At 46.4% G+C, this 20,892-nt stretch overlaps 1 protein-coding gene across 1 annotated transcript; it reads left to right on the forward strand.

Moving 5' to 3' along the window:
- Positions 1-4,042: 4,042 nt before the first annotated feature.
- Positions 4,043-18,566, forward strand: GGT5 (gamma-glutamyltransferase 5). Its single transcript, XM_008502776.2, has 12 exons — positions 4,043-4,402; positions 9,529-9,659; positions 10,721-10,810; positions 11,380-11,569; positions 12,139-12,296; positions 12,709-12,858; positions 13,229-13,362; positions 13,901-14,103; positions 14,529-14,620; positions 15,436-15,545; positions 16,627-16,734; positions 16,942-18,566. Exons 1-12 carry the CDS (start codon positions 4,242-4,244, stop codon positions 17,086-17,088), a joined length of 1,674 nt encoding a protein of 557 aa, XP_008500998.2. The 5' UTR covers positions 4,043-4,241; the 3' UTR covers positions 17,089-18,566.
- The last annotated feature ends 2,326 nt before the right edge of the window (positions 18,567-20,892 follow it).

Genomic DNA, 20,892 nt, shown 5'->3' on the forward strand with positions numbered 1-20,892 from the left:
AGGAAGGTGAGTAGCTGGTGCTTTACTAAAACAGGATGTTGGAGGGGGTCCAGAACCTCCCACTTTCCTGGGGAATGTTTTGTGTTTCACTGTGAATGTTTTCTATAACATGAATTTTCGTGGTGCTGGATTGACTTTTCCCTCTCCAAATATCATAGAAAAGCACATATAAGCATGCAGCCATCAGGGGTGATGGTTATTATATTTGTGCCCATGTTGATCTCCCCGAGGTGGCTGGGATTACTTGAGTTCCCATCTCCTTCACCCCTGGCAAGCTCCCTGAGCCTGGCCTGACGTTGGATGGTGCCTCTGAACCAGGATTTCCCCAACGCCTCAGGTGCTCTGGCCATGACAAGCCTCCTCCCAGCATGTTGGGACATTAAAAGATGCTGCCAACACTGGACTTGACAAAAATCCCACCAGAAACCAACTCATGGCTTTGCCTGATCTTAATTTTGTTCAGGAGGGCACTTAATTACGTCAAGGTGTATTTTATACAATGCCAGTCTGCTCAGAGGTGCCTCTTATCACCACTAATGAGCACTGAAAGAGCTGCTGAGGTGTTTCTTTCCAGGAGAGCTTCTCCCACACCCATTTCTGAGTACTCAGGTCAGAGGAGCTTCAGGGATGTTGCTCTTTGCTACTGGTGGGTGAAGCAACCAAGATGAATTTTTCATTACAGCTGAACAGTCTCCTCCTCATACTCAAGGACCCTGGAGGGTCTCTTCTTTATTTGCCCTTTAAAATTAATATCACAATAAAGTGCCTCTGCAGATGCAAAAATTCCCAGCATATTATCTATATTTTTGTAACTTGATTATTGCATAGAGACAACTGATGGGTTATAAACAAAGATGCCTGGAGGAGGAGACAAACAGTGTATGAAATTCATCCAGTGTGGCTTTTGGTTGCGTGCTCTTGGAAACCTCCTTAGACTATTGTCCAATACCTTAAACTTAATTTAGAGTTGGGAAATGTAAAACCCACTGTTTTATTACAACAAGAGCTTGGTGACTGTAGACAGAGCTCTGCAAGCAAACGCCAGCAGAAAGAGACAACCTCTTGACTATGTTGCAATGTAATTTGGACAGTGTAGGGACAAAGCCAGAGGAGGATGCTTAGGACACTAGCATGATAATGCCTCATGAGTTTGGTGTGTGTTTAGGGTTCTTTTAGTTTATATTTTTTAAGAGGAATGATAAATTGAGGGTCAGTGCCTTGGCTTTTCTTTGAATTTAATTGCACAGAAAGCCAGACATGTCTGCTCAACAATTTTTCTTCTCAATCCATGGAAAGCAGCACTGAAAAAAGGGAGGCATGCAGGAAACACAAGACCTGAAATACTGCTCATGCCATAAACCTCTTTTGCTGTAGGCAAGGCAGCAACCTTGTTTCCTTGAGTCTGGTCCCAAAGTGTCATGAATCCTGCTTCAGCATACAAGTCTCTGTCTTGTCAGAAGGTGGCTCTTTGATTTGCATCTCCAGCTTTACTCTGCTGAGCAAATAGCACCCGTAGTGTGTGGATGCTGGTGCTCTTTGGGATTGTCTCCTCACAATTCTGAGGATTCTGAGGCTGGTTATGAGAGCTGGCTTCCAACCAGTAACAGGTTTTCTTTTTTAGACATGACTGATACTGGTCAGTGTCAGAGAAGCAGGTCCTACAGATGGGTGGCTCAGTGTGTCAAGAACATGTTGGAGCTTGAGGTAAAATCACTTTGCTTTTGGTGCAATACACTGTTCCCAGCAGGGCTGAGGAAGCAGCTCCTGGTGCCTCCAAGGCCTTGGTCCTTTCCATCACTAGACTATGGGATTAGACAAACTGCCATGTGTGTTCCCCCTCAACTCAGCCCAGTGGCTGGGATCTTTCAACACCTCTGCAATAATCCATCTGCAAGGGGAATTTCTTCCCGACTCCTGTACTTAGTTTGTATGCTCTACTCTTAAAAATCTGAGGATTTCTATCACTTGGTGATTTCTTACCCTTCATAAGGTAGCTGTGATATCCACATCAAACTTAGCAATGCCTGTACTTGAGATGTTAAATCTCAGATTTGGCCTCTTGAATGAAGATTGAGACAAAGACTTAAGAGGACTCTAACAATATGAAGAAAAACTTAAAGATCCTGTGCCTGGTTATTAGTTATTAAATGGTGATTCTGTTAATAATTGCAATTCTAATTGAAATGTCCTTGACCTATAAAAGTCTTCAAAGGCTTGGTTTCCTTTTCATGCAGTGTACAAAGCCCTTCATGCTGGCAGCAAAGGACCAGAGCATTCTTGCAGTCAAGTGCTATGTGTGGAGATTTATGCCAAGGCAAACTGCACTCCCAGACATGGATGATAAATGTGAAAGTTTTGAGAAACAAACAAACAAAACAAGTAGAGGGCACAGTCCTGAGCCCCAGCGTGTGACCAGCTAAGCAGCTTCTCACATGGGAGGGTCAGTGCAAACTTTGGAGGGTAACATGGTCAAAGTTGAATGTTGCACCAAGACTGCAAAGGTTACACACTGAGACAAGGAGGCTCTGTCTTCATGTGTGTGTCTAAAAGGAAAATGGGTTTGTGGGAGGCATCCATTAGTTGGAATACATCATAACCCTGTCTTAGCTTCCCCAGACACAGTCTGGGAGATGAGACTCTGTTTTACCTTTCTTGCCTCTTCCAGGCCTCCCCCTGACAGCAGAAGGGTAATTTTCCTGTTACAGATGTTTGATGTACTGAGTTGAAAAAACAAATTTATTGGAAATTTGGAGACTGCAGTTGAATTCTCTTTGGTATTTGATGAAAGTAAATGGGCAAAATCCACTTGAGCCTTGAGTCTCTTGGTACTGAATGGTCAGGGTTTCCAGCCCTGCTTTGGATTTAAAAGGAAAAGCTTTTTCAAAAAACACCAGAATGATGATTCTTTAAGTGTTATAGAATAATCTGTCAAAAATTAAACATGGAACTCATGGGGATTGAGAAATTTTACACAGTCAGCAATGTTTTGAAATAGGGGGAAGTGAAGAGTCACATTATAACTGTGGAGGATTCTTTACACATGCCAGATCAGAGATGTGGAGACCAAGAAATTATTCCCCAGGGACTATGGCTTTATCTTGGAAACATTATTTTTCTTGGATTAATCTCAGTTCCCCAAGATAACCTTGTGGGAAGATACAACTACAAAAAAGACAGCTTAGTCTATCAAATGCATTTCTTGGGATCTGATACATGACACAGTGTTGCTTAGCTAGGAGATTAAGTTTAGTACAATTTCAAAATCTGTATTGAAATACAGTGTACATCTGCACAGGTGGGTTCTCCTTCTCCCAGATTTAGCTGGAAAAGGATCACAGATCATATCTTTTAGAAAGACAGGAGGCAGATATGTACTTACAACTTTTAAAGTGTGAGGAAAGTTGGGTAAGGAAAGGCTCCTAAAGACTCCCTGGGGGTGGCTGCACTGTGTAGCAGCCCATGCTGCTCATTGCTGCTCTGATGGGAATCAGGTCTGGTCTGACTTAGCAGCTTTTGGGGGCTGTGGTTGTATCTGCTCCAGTCTGGAGCCCAGGGCTCTCAGCTTTAGTGTTCTGGAGATGTGCAGAGCTGTGCTGCTTTATTCAAGGTATTCTGGTGTGTTCATTTACAGAAGATGTATGGTGTGGATGTTGGAAAGGATGAATGATGAAAAAAGTAAATAAGCAAGATTATAATGAACTATAAAGTAAGAGTAGATATGAAGGTACCAGCTCTGCATTTTGTCTTTAGCTTTTGGTTCTTTGAGTAGTCTTATGGAAAGAAAATACCCCGATGTAGAAATGATGTTGTAGATCTCCTAGTGATTCACCACCACAGGCTGCCTTTGGTAGTTTGCTCTGTATGGTAAGAATGTGAGTACAGAGCTGTGTGCAGCCAGTATTGGGGCTAGAGATTTCACTTTGAAGTGTTCCAGGAGTGAATGTGTTAAATCTTGTCATCAGAGTCTTAAAAAAAAAAAAAAAAAAGGCATATGGTGGACATGCCAGAAAAAGTTCTTTATAAAAGAAAGTGAAAAGTCTCCCAGACATAGAAGAGCAGGGAAGAAAGAGTACACCGTTTCCTTTTGGGCAGCTTTTAATCTTAAAAAGAATGTAACTCTGAGTCGCAGGGGGCAGAGCCCACTTCAGTGAGACCTCCCTCCCAAACCTGCCGGATCCTCTGCTTCCACCCTCGGCAAAGCCGGCGCCTCAGCAGCCTCGCAGCCTGCCCCGGGCACAGCCATGGCTACGGGGAAGGTTTGCTGCCTGGTGCTGCTGACCCTGGGGGTGCTGGCGGTGGTTGTTGTGCTTGTGGTCATCCTGAGTCGTCCCAAGTGTGCTCCTCAGCAGTACCTGCACGGTGCCGTGGCTGCTGACACCGAGACCTGCTCTGCCATCGGCCGGTATGTGAACAGACCTCTGGGGCATGCAGCTGGGTGTTGCTGGGGTTGTGGATTGGGACTGACAGACAGGTACCACAGGAGTGAGATGGGTTTCTGCCCCATCTTCTCCTCTGGGGCAGTGGAGGTGCTCTGAGAGCAGATGGAGCCCTGCCTCTGGTTGGTGCTTATTTTCTTTAGCAGATGTCACAAAAATTTGCAGCTCTGCGAGTCCTTGGCCTTTGGAAGGTACAAATATTGATAGTATATAATTGCAACGTTGTTTTTTATAGTGGAGAAGCAGGAAATTACCTGCTTGCTACATGGTGATAAGTCTGTCAGTGGCTTAGAAATAAATTTAGGAAGTGAGAGGACCTAGGAGAAAGCTTCAGTCAGGCTGAGGGGACAAGGGGACAGCATCCCAGCCTTTTAGGGTGTTTGTTTCTGGACTGAAGGTGTGTCTGCTATCAGGAAAAACACTCAGTATTGTGCAATAAATCTGCAAGGAGCAGATTTAATTAAAATTCAGCCAAGGCAGTGTAAGTACATAGACATACTTACATCATTTGAAAGATGCAGGTTAAAAAATTTCTCTAGCTGTCCAGGCTGTAACACATCAGTTTGTAACAACTTCTCTCAAACATTTTGACTCTTACGTTATTATTTTACTGTTACTTCAACTCCTAAACACTTGCATACATGAAAAGGATGGGACTTCACAAGCCAGTGGGATGCTGGGTGCTCTAGGATGCTGGAGCTGTGTGTTCTACCTGGTGGCAGGAGGAGTGAGATCAGGTGTTGCCATTACACCGTGCTCACAGTGTTGCTCATGTGGTTCTTGCACTGCCATAGCATTTGTGTGTAGGTGCAGAAAATGCAGTGTGGCTGCATGTGTGTCAAGGAAGGAGATGGGGGGGATGCTAAGCCACAGGTTAGTTATGCACCAAAGCCTCCTAAGAAATTTTCTAGTCACATTTTCAAAGTAAGGTAAAGCAACAAATTTCCTCAGTCTGATTTGATTTTATTTTTTTACTTGCTGAATGCTTTTAGTGGAGACGTACAAAAAAGCAAAGAGTGATATCCACAGCACCATGTGGAAAAAATTAGGCTTGGGAACGGCAAAGCTGCTATCAAATGAAAACCTCATGTTGTAACTGGACCTGTTACAACATGTGCCTGCCGGCCGGACCCCTGGTGAGAGCAGAGTCACTGCAACCGGTCCCTGAAGGCCACCACAGAGAGGCTCAGCAGTACCAGTTTGTCCCTGCTCTCCCCCACTCACCCTGTAGCCCTTCCCCTCTGCTGGGACCCTGGCCTCCCCCCCCCAGACATCCCTTTTATCCTGAAAATCCCCCTGAGTTCCCGGAAACCCACGTGGGGGATGCTGGGAGAACCCCCAGGGAAGGATGGGCATGAAACCAGTTGCACTGGTCTGGTGCCAGAGTCTTGGGAACTAAAAGTAGCACGTAGTCTGTCACCAAGATATAAACCTTATTCTTTAATTAAAAATTCTTGTTTCCTTTAAAAAAATGAAACCCAAACTACATACTCTGTGAGTTCTCATTAGCAGTAATTAAATTCCTGGGGCATTACATGACTCTGTGTTGCTGTTTAAGACCCAGTCTTCATGTGCTCCTAATAGAACTTTAATTGAACTTACCAAGAATTAACTGACCTGAATGTCTTGCCCAAAGATCAATCTTGTCTTCTAATAAGTGGGTTGGTAGACTGCAGAAAACACCTCAGGACCTTGTGTTTTCCCCCCTGCCCCTCCCTTCACAGCTGAGCTGTTAAGGAAGGATCCATGAAGGAGCTGTGTAGCTCTGTAATGCATCAGCACAAGAAGCAGATGGGTGACAGACTCGCAGCCCCTGATTGCTGCTGCTTTTTCTCTTCAGCTGTGCTCAGCTGTCATCTTCAGGCTTGGGTTTTCCAGCTCTGGAGATGGTGTTTGTATATTCTGGGTCTGTGTAAGATTCTGAAATCTTTGTGCAACTCCCTGCAGGAGCCCTTTAGTCCCATGTGCTAGAGTTCCTGGGAGCCATCAGTGCCCAATTCTCAGTGGTGAGTGAGGTCAGGTCTTTTGCTGGAGATCAGGGACTGAACGCAGTAGTGGTCAGCTGTCTGGTCCAGACAGGGATTTTGCCCTCTTTAATTTCTCCTCATGTGGAGAAGCCATGAGGAGTTGAGGAGGCAGGAGGTGATTGCCCTGGCAGTGAGCAGCACCCATTGTACCTTCACCTCCAGCTCTGAGCCACTTCTTTCTTCCTGGCAACAGGAGAGGCTTTTCCTATTAACCATGCTAAAAGCTCTATATTTCCTACCAACCTGCTCATTGAGCTCTGCCATCCACTGCTCTGCATCCGTTTGTTTCCCAAATGGCAGAAGCAAGAGCCAGCATGAGGCCAGGGGGAGGTTTAGGAGAAATGCTCATTCCCAGGGATGAGACACAGAGCACTGTGAGCTGGCCTGACCTGGGCCAGTGGCCATCTCAGCCCTGGGAACTGGTTCCTGAAACCAACACCCGCCTGGGGGACAGGGTGGTGGGGAGGGTGAGAATTTAACAGTCAGAAAATGTCTAAGGTCCTGGGAAGCTCAGTCCTAGGCAGAGAATTTGCTGCAAAAAATCCTTCTCAGTGGTGGCCCAGCAGCATTTCTGGAGAATCCCAAAGGACTTCTCTTCCGTTCTGGTAGTCTAAATTTGGCAGCTGGCCCTTTTTTACAGAAACAGCTGTTGCTTTTGCTCTTCAGAAATGTAAAGAAGCCAGTTCCTATATATAATGGGTGGCATCCTCCCAGCTTTCTTTAACAGGAAAAATATTAATACAATAATACAATTTAATTCTGGAAATTAGCATTTCCAGTGTATTTAAAATGGCTTCAGGGCTCCTTCTGGCCAGAGCAGAACAGCAGACTTGGTCTGCATGCCCATCTTTGCTGTGAGGATTGTCTGAGAAAATAGCCATCACTCAACCTTCCTGGGAGGGTAAATCTCTGTTCTGCTGCTGCTGGAGCAGGACTTGGTTGTTCACATCCTGTTCCACTCCTGGTTTTAAGGAAATCCTATTACTGGCCAAACCCTAAAGCTGAGATTATGTATCAGAAAGGACATAGCACAAAAGATATTATCAGATCTTAGCTGTAGCACTAAGATCTCTGTAGAGAGACCTGATAAGGTACCACACTCTGATTGAGGGGCCTTGTGTCTCTCCAGGGTTTTGCAGTGTAATTAAGCTGTGCAGCCATGGTCCCTACAAAGGGAGCAGCATAATGGTGCAGGGTGTGCTGTGATGGGAAGACATAATGCTCCTAAGCTCCCAGGCATTGCTCCCAGTGAAATGGGAGGGCTGTGGCTGAAAGTGGGTGAGCCAGGGGTGGTGAGGGTGATACAGCAAGCCCCATCTCAGAGAGGGTCTCTGGACAAGAGGTAAGTGCAAGGTTTGTAACCATTTACACACCTGTGACTATGGGAAGTTGGGTGGGAGTCTGGTGCTTTCCAAGCTTTGGAAAAATGAGAGAGATATGTCTGATTTTCTACATTAAGACCTTAATGGATTGCGTTGAAATGAAACCCTTACATCTCTTAGGTTTCTTTTAAAAGTTGTTTTTCACTGCGGATTCTCCTAGAATCATGGTTTTCCCTGGCACAAGGCTTCGTATGTGTGCTGCCTCATGGTCCATAACCCAGGGGCTCTGAGAAGCACTGTCTGAGGCCGGTGTAGTTGTCCTTCTTTCCTTCCACAGCTTTCTACTAGGCTTCCTAGGCCTTCTGCAGGGGTAGCTCACAGTCTCAGAACACTCTTGTGTCTTTTTCTTCTATTGGTAGCAATTAAAAAGCTTCAGTTTCAGAAAAACACCGGGCAGGGACATTCCTAATGTCAGAGCCATACCCCTGCTGCAAGGAGATGAAGGGCTGAGCCTGAGCCTTCATCTCCATTTTCAGAGTTACAGCCAGGGAGCACTTACTGCTAAAAGCCATGCAGATCCCAAGCAGAAAGCCCGGTGGTTTCCTACCATTTCTCTTCTCCCCACTTATCCATATGCCATTTCCTTACAGGCAGTGATTCCAGAGGCACTTACAGAAACAAGGGAAAGCCACAATCTGGGTGCCTGCTGGCAGCATCCTGTTCCCAGCCCCAGCAATGGATGTAAAATAAACATCAGTCCCTATAATGTGCTCTGTGTTCCTGTCAGAGCCTCTGGGAGCAGTTGCACTGCACTTAATGAACACTTTCCCTTCTGGCTTTGCCTTTTCTAAGCAATATCCCCCACCTTAACAGTCAGAAACAGTCCTAGCAGATAGGAGGGCTGGCTACAGCCAGGCTGTGCAAGGAAACCCCACCCCACCACATTTCCTATGCAAGGAAAAGATTTTTTTACAGCTGTGCCTGAAGCAGGCATGTGTTAGGACACATTTCTCTAGCAGAAACTCATTGCTGTCAACAGCATGATGCCCTTAATGCCCCTGTGTTCTTTGGTGTGGCTCTGCCTAGGTAGAAACAGTTGTGGCATTTTTTTTCCTGTTTAGTTTTTGGGTTTCTTTTTGGTTGGTGCTTTTTTGCCTTTGGGGAGACAGGGAGGGGGTGGGATTTTCATCCTATCACTGAAGTCCAGGAGAGTGCACTGGAGGAGCAATGAAGTAAAGCCTGAATTTTATGCTAATTGATAAGTGTCAGGCATTTGCTTTACATGGACCCAACTTTGCTTCAGTGCTCCTGAAGCCTTTTTATTGGGAATGGTAGGCAAGGAGATAAAAATCAGTCGTTTGGTTTCCAGCATGTGGAAAACTCTCTCCTGCACCAAGAGAATCCTTGTCCATGTCTAGGAGCTCCTTGCTCATCCTTTCATCACAGCATTTGTCCCATCACTCTGCCCAGAGGATGAGCAGCCTCACACAGGTCTGGCCTCTGCCTTTTTTTCCTCCTGCAGACTCTCCCTTCTCCACCACTGATTTTTCCTTTCCACTCCCACAAAGCAAAGGGCCTTTCTGTGGTCTCACACCCCACACTGCTGCCAGTACCTTTCCTCAGCTGCTCTCATCAACCTGAGGCTGCCTTGCAAGTGCCTCAGGGAGATTCTCAGTATCTCCTCCATCCTGTCATCCCTGAGTTTTAACAATGTCTTCTTTTTTCCCCCCATTTCCACCACAGGGACATCCTGAAAAGTGGAGGCACAGCTGTGGATGCTGCCATTGCTGGGTTGATCTGCACTGCAGTGATGAACCCTCAGAGTTCAGGCCTGGGTGGTGGGGTCATATTCACCATCTATAATGCCAGCACAGGTACGTGCAGCCCTGGCCTCTCCATGTGCCTCATCTCCCTGCAGACACTCAGCTGCCTTGGAGAAGTTAGAATCCTTCATGTTCTCTCTGAGATTTTTTTTAATAAAATGCAGCATCTGAACTACTCTTTGGCTCTTACCCCAAAGCATCTGTTACAGGGAGTGCATCTTTCCACAGCAAGAACAAGGAGAGGGTGAGGGGGGGATGAGCTTTAGATATAAACCAAACTGTGCCTCACCTTCCCCCTTCAAACAATCCCAAATTTCATTTCCAAGTCCCACAGGTGACAGTGCAGCACGGTGTGAGTGGTGCCTCAGAGGCAGGTGGGAGCAGAGCAAGGCACAGATGCTGGCAATGAGCAACATGGGGCTGGGGTGGCTCAGTGAGCCCTGGGGCTGGGACCTGGGGTCTCTCCCTGCATCAGCAGCTCAGGCAGTACCCCGAGCACTGTGAGAGACTTCCTGTCCCAGGTGATGCATCTTCCCTTCAGAAATCTAATCCTTGCAATACTCACAGCCTGCTGGGAAGCCCTTCTGTGTCTGGCTCAACCCCTAGTGTTGTGTTCTTGGTTTTATGGTTTTTTAATGTGGTTTTTTTTTTTCTTTAATTACCTTGACTCCCAAAATGCCCTAGAGCTTATGAATCTAAGCAGTCAAATCAACACTGAACACAACAGCAATACTGTAGTTTTAAAACCTTGCTGAGTGGTCTCACTGGAAATGCTTGGGTGTATCTTATGCAATAGCATAATTTGGCAAAACACCTGTATTTTTTTTTTTCCTTTTGTCAAAGCCATGTAACTTTGTTTCCTACCAGCAGTCTTCTGCTACCTGAGTTACCCTGCTGCACAGAGCCACAGGTGGCTACACACAGCTCGGGTGCTTGGTGCACCAGGTAGCACTGTGGGCTTCTGCAACACAGCTGCATCTGCATCCTGAGCCAGGAAAAGAGAGCTACAGGGCAGAGAAGGAGACAAAAGAATAGGCTAGACCTGAAACATGAGTGTGTACAGGTGAGGTATCAGGAAAACAATGTCATGCAGTCCCCCTTCTCCTTTGCAGGAACAGTTGAGGTGATCAATGCCCGTGAGACCGTCCCCCGGGTGTTTCCCCGTGATTTGCTCTCTGGCTGTGCTGCTGGTTTCCCCATAGGTAAGGACACAGACTGGGCCAGGAGGGCTCTGTAGCCTCACGGTGTGCAGTGCAGAAGCTCACTGTGGGGGAACTGAGCACCTTACTGATTTTATCTGAAGGTCTGTTGCATTGCTCATGCTCTTCTTTAACTGATTTTTCAAAAGCAAGAAAAATCACTGCATGCATAAAATCCCTGAATCATTGGAACATCTGCAGCTTGACTAGGGAGGGGTTGGGGAGCACAGTGTGAGGAGAAATCATTACCCAACTTCTGTTCTTAGGAAGTCTGCATTTCAAGATCAGATTTTCCAAAGCACTCGTTTCCCATCAGTTCTTAAAGAGAAAATAAGCTGCTCAGGCTTTTCACTGTGCACCTCTGAGCCTGGATCCAGTTTCTCTACAGTGCTTCTCCTAGGCAGTAAAAGAAATACATGAACTGGAAAAGGAAATGAAAAAAAACCCACAGAACATAATCCTGCTTTTAGAACCCTTAGTCCTGCCTGTACAAATCCACACTTCCACTACAGAGAGTTGAAACCCACAGGCCAGTGACAGAGTGGGGGTGACTTTGCCATTCTGCTCCCCAGGTCCCCACTGGATTGCTGTACCAGGAGAAATCCGTGGGTACGAAGCAGCCCACAGGCGACACGGCCGCTTGCCATGGAAAGCCCTGTTTGAACCAACCATCAAGCTCCTCTCAGAGCCCCTTGTCATTTCCCCAGTTCTGGACAAGATAATCCATCACCAGGCCTTCTCCAGTGTGGGAAAAAGTCTGTGGTAAGACCAGTGAATTAAATTGTGGTGTGACAACCACTTTTCCCTCAGATTCAGCCCCTTCCTCTGACATGCTGATATGGAGGACAGGCTGCTGCTGTGGCTTCTGCTCAGTAAATATTTGCTATGGAGAGGGAGGGAATAATAGAATGGTTTTTTTTTCCTGTCCACAACTTTTTTTTAAATAATTTAGAATGGCTTGGCACAGCAACACCACCTGCTAAGCACATCTGCTCATGAAGAGGAGCTGGCTGTATGTGGCCTGCCTCTGTCTGTGTGGAAATCATCCCCTAACAGCCTGGCCGTACAGCAGACACTCATTTGGAGAAGCTCTACTGACCTGAGCCCGGGTCAAACATTAGGTCCTGTGGAGGAAACTTTGTCTGGGGAAGGGGTTGCCTGGTGCCTGGGTAGCAGTCGGATGAGAATAATGTTTCTCTGTAGACTGCAGAGAGGCACTTGGGAAGTACACAGCAGCACAAACCAAAGCAGTTTTGGGAAGGAAAAAGAGACCTGCCCTGGGGACAGAATAAGCACGTGCTGTAAAACTGATGGATGATGTTCTTTAACAGCCCACTGATCTGTGACGGTCAAAGGTTTTTGAAGCATGGAGAGACCTTCAGGTGGCCAGCTCTGCAGCAAACACTGAGAGCTATAGCGGAAAATGGAGCTGCAGCATTTTATGAAGGACAGATAGGAAAGGCCCTGGTGGAGGACATTAGGAAGGCTGGTAGGTAGCAGCTACAGTTAATGCTAACAGACAGCCCTATCCCAGCCAACAGTCGGTACCAGGGGAAAGCCAACACATGCCATCTGCTTGCCACTTGGGGTGGTACCTGGCATGGGAGGGGGCCACCTTTCCCCAGTTCTTAAAACTCAGGCCCAGAAGCTAAGAGTCACCTATAGCTCTGGGATTCACCCATAGTGCTCATGCACTTGCCTCTCCAGCTCCCTTAGGCTTTGTCATGTCCTGGGGTTTGGCAGTAGAAGTAGACACGTGAAGACATTGCTGTGCTTGGTGGAAGAAATTTGGAGTACTCAGGGATGGCTCTTCACAAGCTTTGCCAAGGTTCTGCTGTAGGCAAAAGCCTAGGAGAAGTTACTGTGCTAATGCCTGCTACCCATCTGGTTTTCTCTTCAAGGGTCCAGTATCTCACTAGAGGACCTTCAAGCATACAAAGCTGATGTGTCCTCACCTCTGAATATTACCCTGAACAATCACACCACAGTGTTTTCTCCTGGACCCCCCATGGGAGGTGCTGTGCTGATGTTAATCCTCAAGATATTGGAAGGTAAATTCCTGAGGGAAAAGGGGCAACAAAGAGCATTGCTGTAGAGCAGCAGGAAAGTAATGGACTTGATAAACCAGAACGGGCCCCAAAACAGCAGCGTAACCATGCTATGCAGCAGGATAAACCACAGCTGCTGCACAGACCAGAGAATACTCAATCTTCCCAAGGCTTCAAGAGGAAGTCACAGTGGAAGTTAGTACTTGGTTGTTTCTGTGCCCACATCCTGCTAAAGTATAGGGAAAACTTGATAAGAACTGGGATGGGAAAAGCAGAATCTTCAAATTTTTTTTTTTTTTTTTTTTTTTACATTTTTTGAAAGAAACACATTGCCTTGAGTCTATTAACAAAATTATTTACTCCTGCTCTGTAGAATATAACCTTCATGAGGCATCACTGGCAACCCCTAAAGACAAAGTGGAAACCTACCATCACATTGCAGAGGCCTTGAAGTTTGGCAATATGCTGAAGCCCCTGATGAGTGACCCGGCCTTCTCCGAAGCTCAGGTGAGCTGGCACACAGGGCAGCCAGAGACACCCACAGCACTGGCAGCTTCTTCAGCCCTGCTGCTTGACAGGGAGGGAGCAGGGAAGTCTGTTTTGTTTTTTAAACCTGTATTGTCACCAGCTCATTATAGCCTGGGTGCTAAGCCCTCAAGCAGGCCACTGTTTCCCAAACTATCCTGCCTGCCAGCACAGTGCTGCAGTACCAAGTGGTGCTCTGACACCCTCCTGCTTTGCAGCAGAGACAGGCTTAGGCTGTTTCCTTTGTCTGCAGTTTCTGCTCAGCTGCAGGCTGGTACACACTTGGCTGATGGGGATGTGCACATGCTTGTGCCAATGCTGAGATGACCCAGTACTGAGCTTGTTTCATTCTGTGTGATGAGACTGGCTTTGGGGCTCAGGCTGGGGCTGATGCTGCCATTGCAAGCCCTGAACTCTGACTGCTGGGGAGGAATTCCCCAACCCCAGGCTTCCTTATGCTCCAAGACTGACTGCCCTCTGCTTTCCTGACACAAGCTCAATGTCCTTGCTGTGACTGCAGGTGCCAGTGGGGACCGTGCTGTCTGACAAGATTGCTGACCTTGCTAGGGGCCGGATAGATGACAGTGGTGACCATCCCCTCAGCCACTACAACTTGTTTGGCTCCACCTACAACCACACGTACAAAAGCAAGGGCACAAGCCACATCTCTGTGCTCTCTGCAGATGGCAGCGCTGTGTCCGCCACCAGCACCATCAACTACCCGTGAGTAGCCAGGGGGTTGGTAACTGAGTCCCACAGGCCACACAGCAGGTTCCCAGGAGCCTGCAAGGGCTGTTTATAAATACAGAAGCTTTGGGCTTCACAGATTTGGGCAGTCTCTTACTCATCAATGCCTTTTTGTGTGCCAGCAAAGGTCTTTGAGTATCAGTCCAAAGGAACATCACAGTTCACAAAGTTGTAACAACTTGCTGAGCTTCTGTGAGTTGAGCAAATCCCCACATCCACTGCTAACAAGGAGTTTATCTCTGGCTCCAGCACAGCAGCACAAATACCTTTTGGTTGCCCAGCTGGGGCTGGTGTGGGTTGGGAGGAGACAGAGGGAACCCATGGGGTGCCACATTCAGTTAATGTCACCCACAGTAGCAGAGCACTGGTCACTAACAGGCTGCTGCTTTCCTCCCCTGCAGGTTTGGCTCCTTTGTGTATTCTAACCAAACTGGGATCATTTTAAACAACGAACTTGCTGATTTCTGCATAGCAAACAGAAGCATTAAGCCAGGTGAGCACTTTCACCCTCAGAATAAAACACATGGCCAGGAGATGGATATGCAAGCTATGTACCAGTGGGCAGGGACTTGCTGTAAACTGCAGGTACTCTTGCCCTTCTGGGGTCTGGATGAGAGCAAATTTGTTTGGGATTCATAGAGGACAAAGCCCTGTAGTGTGTCTGTGTCTAAGAGCCTATGTCAGATGGAAACATGTAAGCTTTGGTTTCTCACCAGGGAAATCAGAGATTAAAAAAAAACAACTTGAAGCTGATGGTTGATTGATGGGGAGGGAAAAAGTGAAGAAACTACTGCTAAGACAAGCTTGCTGACTTTTCAGCCTTACCTATAAAAGTATACAGTTGCATGCACAGTTGGGAAATGCTATACATTTACCTTAAGTTCTGTAACAGCTGTGCTGATGCAGACACATTGCTCTGTGAAATAAACTCTCCCTGATGCACTCTCCCTTGGGTCTGCTGAGAGAGAGGGTGTCAGTCCTGTGATGGCAGGATTGCTGCTGATGGGTCCTCAGCTGGCTTGAATGGGCTGCACCAAGTTCTGAATGCTTGAAGGCTGCCCTGTTCTGCACCAAGAGATGTTTCCTATTTAGCTTGTGCCAGAAAGCTCCGGTTTCTTGTGAGATGGGGTCTCAGCACAAGGAAAGTAATTTTCTGGAAAACTTGAGCTTCTTGAGCAGCACCTTGGTTTTGCCATGGGTGAGATACAAGAAGAAGGTTTACAAGAAGAGTGAGGTAGATAAACTTGTGTCTCTCCAGCCCCCTTACCAGCCACAGGGGAGGAATAACACTCTCTGCCTCTGCTCTAGGAGAGAAGCCTCCCTCAGCAATGGTGCCTTCCATCCTCATCTCCAAGACAGGAGACATGCTGGTGATTGGAGGAGGTGGTGGGGCCTGGATTATCAGTGCTACTGCTCTGGTGAGTGAACAGGTACTACCCAGGAACACCTTCCACTGAGCAAGGGGACCACACACTGGCCTGCACAAAAGGAATTACTTTGCTGCTGCCAGTGAAAAGGTCCTGCTGCAGACTCAGCCTATCCTCACTTTCTTGCCTCTAGCGTTGCTGTGGCAAGTTCCTGCTGTTTCTTTTAATTGTTTTTTGAAAGGGAAGAAGTTAGAGCAGTCAAATAGCAAGTTTCGAAGTTCTTAGGATGAGACAGTTACTGTGAAAAACCCTGGGGCCCCCAGAAGAACCTGGTAAGTTCTGTGATGGAAAGAACAAGAAAAGCAGAAAACCAACACCCCACATATACACAGAGTAACAAAGTGTAACAAAAATGAGCTTTTCAAAGCACAAAGTCTAACAAACACCTTGCTCAGTAATCAAGAAATGAAGACAGAGAAGACGACAAGAGGAAAAAGGGGACTTATTTCTTAATTGTTCTTCAACTGGAGAGCAGCATGGGAAGGAGTCTGTGCTAGGACCTGATCTGAAAATAGAAAGGACAACCACCAGTAGAAAGATGTAAAATCCACCAGTACCTATCGAATTTCAGGACACCAAAATGCTTCCCTTGAGCCAAAATGGAAAGTATAACTGTGTGCTTACCCTATTCTTGTATTTGCCCTGGACATCTGCTACTGGTGACCATGAAGACCCTTTAATTAGCCTTAAAAGGCAATTAAACACTAAAAAGGCTGCCCAGGAAGGTGGCTGAATAACCATCCCTGGAGTTGTTCAAAAGACATCGAGATGTGGTGCTTAGGAAGAAGGTTTAAGCACTGGACTCGGTAGAGTGAGGGTGATGGTTGGCAGAGTTAGGTTATGGTTAGACTCAGTGATCTGAGAAGCCTTTTCCAACCAGGATGATTTTGTGAAGACACAGACCAGGTCAGCAGGACTGCTGGTTTAACTCAGTGCAGCCTCTCTTGCAGCCCAGGTTTGCCCCATCCTGCAGGCAGGGTTTACAGGTGAGCTGGTCTGGCTGAACAGAGCATGGCAGCCTGTGACTCTTGAGCATCTCCAGTCTGTCAGTGTGGGCTTTGTTTCATTGCAGGCCATCATAAACAAGCTGTGGCTTGGCTATGACTTGGAACATGCCATTTCAGCTCCCACCATGCATACTGAAGGTGACAAGATTCTGTTTGAGAAACACTTCAGTGAGGTGAGTAGCCTTGTTTCCATCTTCTTGTCTTCTCTTCTTGGTAAGAAGAAGATCGCCTCTGTAACTCTCCTGAATAATTTTACTTCTAGCTAATCTCCTTGCTTACATCTTACTTTCTAAACTTAAACCCATATACACATCCCTGGTGACACCAAAACCTCAGGCCCCTGCCCCATTCACTCCATTTCCTCTTCTTTATCCTTACAGGAGGTTAGGACTGGCCTGCTGGGAAGAGGACATAAAGAAGAGAAAGCTAAATTTTCAATGAATGTTGTGCAGGGAATTTCCAAGGAAGGAAAATGCATTTCTGCTTACTCTGATAAAAGGAAGCTGGGGAAGTCAGCTGGTTATTAGCTTGCAATGCCACCACAACTCACAAAACCACAGGGGAAAACTAGATTCAGACCATGCTTTGGCTTGGACTTGCCAGTGCTGCCTGTTCAAATCAGGATGCCAGCTGGACTGTGGGAAAAACTTGTGATTTGCAGTTGTGTGATTCCAATAAGCTGCAAGGCACCCTCAGGCAGTACAAGGGCAGGTCAGCCTACATCCTCCATTACTTATGTGATTCCATATGAAAAACGTAATTTTTGAGCACATCAGCTATTCCAAATAAGAGAATACTGAATGGGAAAGGAAAATTGGTTCAAACCCCACTGGGAACACTGTGAAATCACCAGCTGTATCTGCCATTCCTGCTGGAGAGTCTCAGTTAAGAGCAGCATTGGTTTATTTCTGGTTGTTGCCACAGTAAGCTTATTATTATGGGGGCTCAGCAATGTGAAATGAGTAACTGTGCTGGTTATAAGGATTACAAGAAGTTGTCTGTAGGGTCAGGATTTTAAAATCTTAAGCATCTGGGCTTAGAGGGTAGGTTTAGAAAGGGAAGAGAGCAAAACTCCACTCTCCCTCTTGGTTTTCCCATCCACATCAGCCCTACTTTTCCCAAAGGCAGCAGATGGAATCAGTGCACTACAGCACAAGTCTGCACATGCCCTGGGGATGCAAAAGGCCCCACTAGTTCAGAGTAACTGAGCTGAACCTTGCTTCAGCCCTTGCACACTGGTGACTTTGGGAGTGAGGCTCCCATGGGGTGATGCCTCTGGGAGGGACAGGCTTCTGCGTTGCTCCTGGGGTCACCTCTCCCTGTGGTGAGAGGAGTCTCAATCTCTGCCAGTTCTCACTCCTGCAAGAGAGAAGTCATTTGGGAAGGCAGGTGAGGAGTGCAGGGGAATACTTGTTGGGTTTAGAAGCTTTTTAACTTTCTCCCAAGTGCAACAGATACAGAAGACTTCACTTGTAGCCATGAGCTGAGCCTGCCCAGGCAAACCCCAGGACTAGCAGAAACTGGCAGAAGACTCTTCTCCCATAGCCTAAGCACATGCTCCAACTCCCTGTTTACCATGACTGGTCTCTAGTGTTCCCATAAGATCACAAGAAATTAGGGCTGCTTAGGGCCTGTCACAAAGAGAGAAAACTTCTGGAGGAGAGACCTGAACCCATGCAACTGGATGCAAACGTTCTTTTGCAGTTACCCCATAACTTGGCCCTTGCTCAGAATGGCCAAGGTTATTTTGAAATGGCCAAGAGAATCAAGCATTTAAAAAAAACCACCAAGAAAACCCCAAAGTTCTTCACAAATACCCAGAGGCAAGGTCCCACACTCCCCTATGGACACAGTCAGTATTGTGTGTGTGTGTTTCTGGTGAAGTGAAGCCAAACCAACAAGACACTAGCAGAGCCCTCCCCTTCACATGTTTGTTCTTACCTCACACACAGCCCATGGCATTCTTAGTACACAAGCAACTAAAATCCCTCTGTATCAGAGCACATGGTATTAAAAAAAACAAAAGACCAAACCAGGATGTGGCCATCCACACACAGACATCCTTGCAAGCAAGGCCAGACAGGCTTTAAGTCAACATTCCTACCCATGAAGTCTGTCCAATGAAGCCTCCTGACATCTCAGTCTTCCCTTCCATTTTAAATGGTGCTCTGAGTGAAGCTGACCAGAGCCAGACCTGTGTTCTCCTTCCAAAGCTGAACATTAAGTACTATAATATGACCACAGCTGTATCAAAGCTTAATGAAAAAGTATTCCTAAATTACCAGATCATAACCACGAGCACTTAATCATGCATCTGAAAGACAAGATATGTACAGAGCCAGCACTGTGTCCCCCACTATTTCCTCCTCCAAGTGGGATTTCTCTTCAAGTTCAGGAAGAACTACTGTGTTCCCATCAGATCTGCTTAGTGAAGCCACAGAAGTGGGCCAGCACCCTGTTAGACAGCATTACAGTACTGCTGAATGTGAAGAGAGAAAGGGAAAAGCCCTGAAGTTTTTTTTCAGGGGCTCACTATTTATGTTCATTTGAAAGGGACCACATTGGGTGGTTTTGGTAATCATATTCCACCTACATAATTTGCTGAGGTTTTCTACTTTCTTTAACTCTCTTACCTCAGCTACCAGGTCTTGGGTTCACTGTTTCTAGTTGACAGAAATGACATCCCAGTTGTAGAGCTGTCAGAGGGGAAGCACTTACAGGCACCAGACACCATCTGCAGGTCACATTTCAGGTCCAGACTAACCAGATTGGATGCTGGCTTTAGGAAGATCTGTAGTTACTTCTAGGTAGCCCAACTGAGCTTTGAGTTTACAAAAAAACCACTTGAGAATAGCACTGGCTGGAAATTTCCCTATTAGGCTGCAGGGCAGCCTTCAGCAGTGCCCTGGGCCATACATACTCCAGTAATGGTTTTGCCAACAGAAAACCCAAGGCACCAAGTAACTAAGCCCCCCACTCACCTTCACTTCTGACACACCACACTTCTGTGGTGCAGTAGCTCCATAAAGCTTGTTCCCACCACAAAGACATGGGAATATTACCTGTAATCCAGCACTCACTGCCATTTAACTACTTTGCTACTAACATTGAAACTGAGCCAGTTAATTAACTCGTTTTAAACCCCACCACGTCTTTAGTTTGCAAGACAGAAAGGGTGCAGATCTCTCACTGCAGCAGAGACTTCCAGTCCTGTAGCCCTCACTAACAAACATCTAGTGAAGCTGAGGGATTGCACCCCCCCCCCCCTTAGCACCTCTGCCCTTGCCCTGCCACCTCATCACCACTGCTGAGATTTGCTTGGGTCAAGGCTCCCCAGTATGGCCTTTCCCCATTCATGCTCATGCCAGCAAGAGAGCATTATTTTTGTACTTAGTTGACTCACACAGACTTTTAAAGCACCATTGTACAGAAGTCTTTAAATTATATTTTTAATAAAATGTTTTTAAACCTGTCTGGGAATTTCTCCTCTAAAACTTGTTGCCTAGCCTAACACTGAAGCAAGAAAAAAAAAATCCACTTCTGCAGAGTCAAGAATTCAAGTGCATTTGTAAGAATCATTTTCAACAGAGGCGTTGTTAGCACTGGCAAAATCTGTGATTTCTAAATGGGAAGCTTTGTAACATAGTTTATAAATAATAGGGGAATTTTCTGACCTGCTAGAAGGAATTCAGGAACATAAGGAAGACTGCTGTACCATGAACTGGTAGAAGCAGCCCAGAAGCAGTAACTCAAACTTCTTTCAGAAAGCAGCTTTGTCTAAGAGTCATTTCCTGGAAAGCAGTTACCTTCCAGTTTCAGAGCACAAGCTTTTTCTATTGCAGTTCAGACTATTGTGACTGCAAGGTTTCAACAAGCTGATTTGTTGTGCAATAGTTTTGTCTGCTTCTCAGATGACACTTGGCCAAGAAAGCTCAGCTAGCCCTAAGGCTAATGGGCCAGGGATTTCCAACAAATAGCAGCTGATGCTCTTCCACAGCCAAACTTCTATCAAAGCTCCCTAAAATGCACTGCAAACTGGATTTGAACAGCAGCCTGACACTCAGTGGCATCTATCATGGAATTACAAGAAGCAGAAAAGTCCAAGTCTTAGTTCAGCAATAAAAGGATAAAGATTTGGCACCAAACCAATCTCATTCTTAAAGGACCACAACAAATCTAAGCTATTCACAGTCACTGCCTTAGCTGCACCTAACACACCATCAATAACAGCTCAGGGTAAAAGAGCACAGAGCACCTCTCAGGCAGCTCTTGGTTAAAGCCACTCAGTGGGAGTGATAAAAGCAGATACAGATGTCAAGGTCATGACTGAT

This window comes from Calypte anna, chromosome 15, assembly GCF_003957555.1.
Source record: "Calypte anna isolate BGI_N300 chromosome 15, bCalAnn1_v1.p, whole genome shotgun sequence".
Lineage (NCBI taxonomy): Eukaryota > Metazoa > Chordata > Aves > Apodiformes > Trochilidae > Calypte > Calypte anna.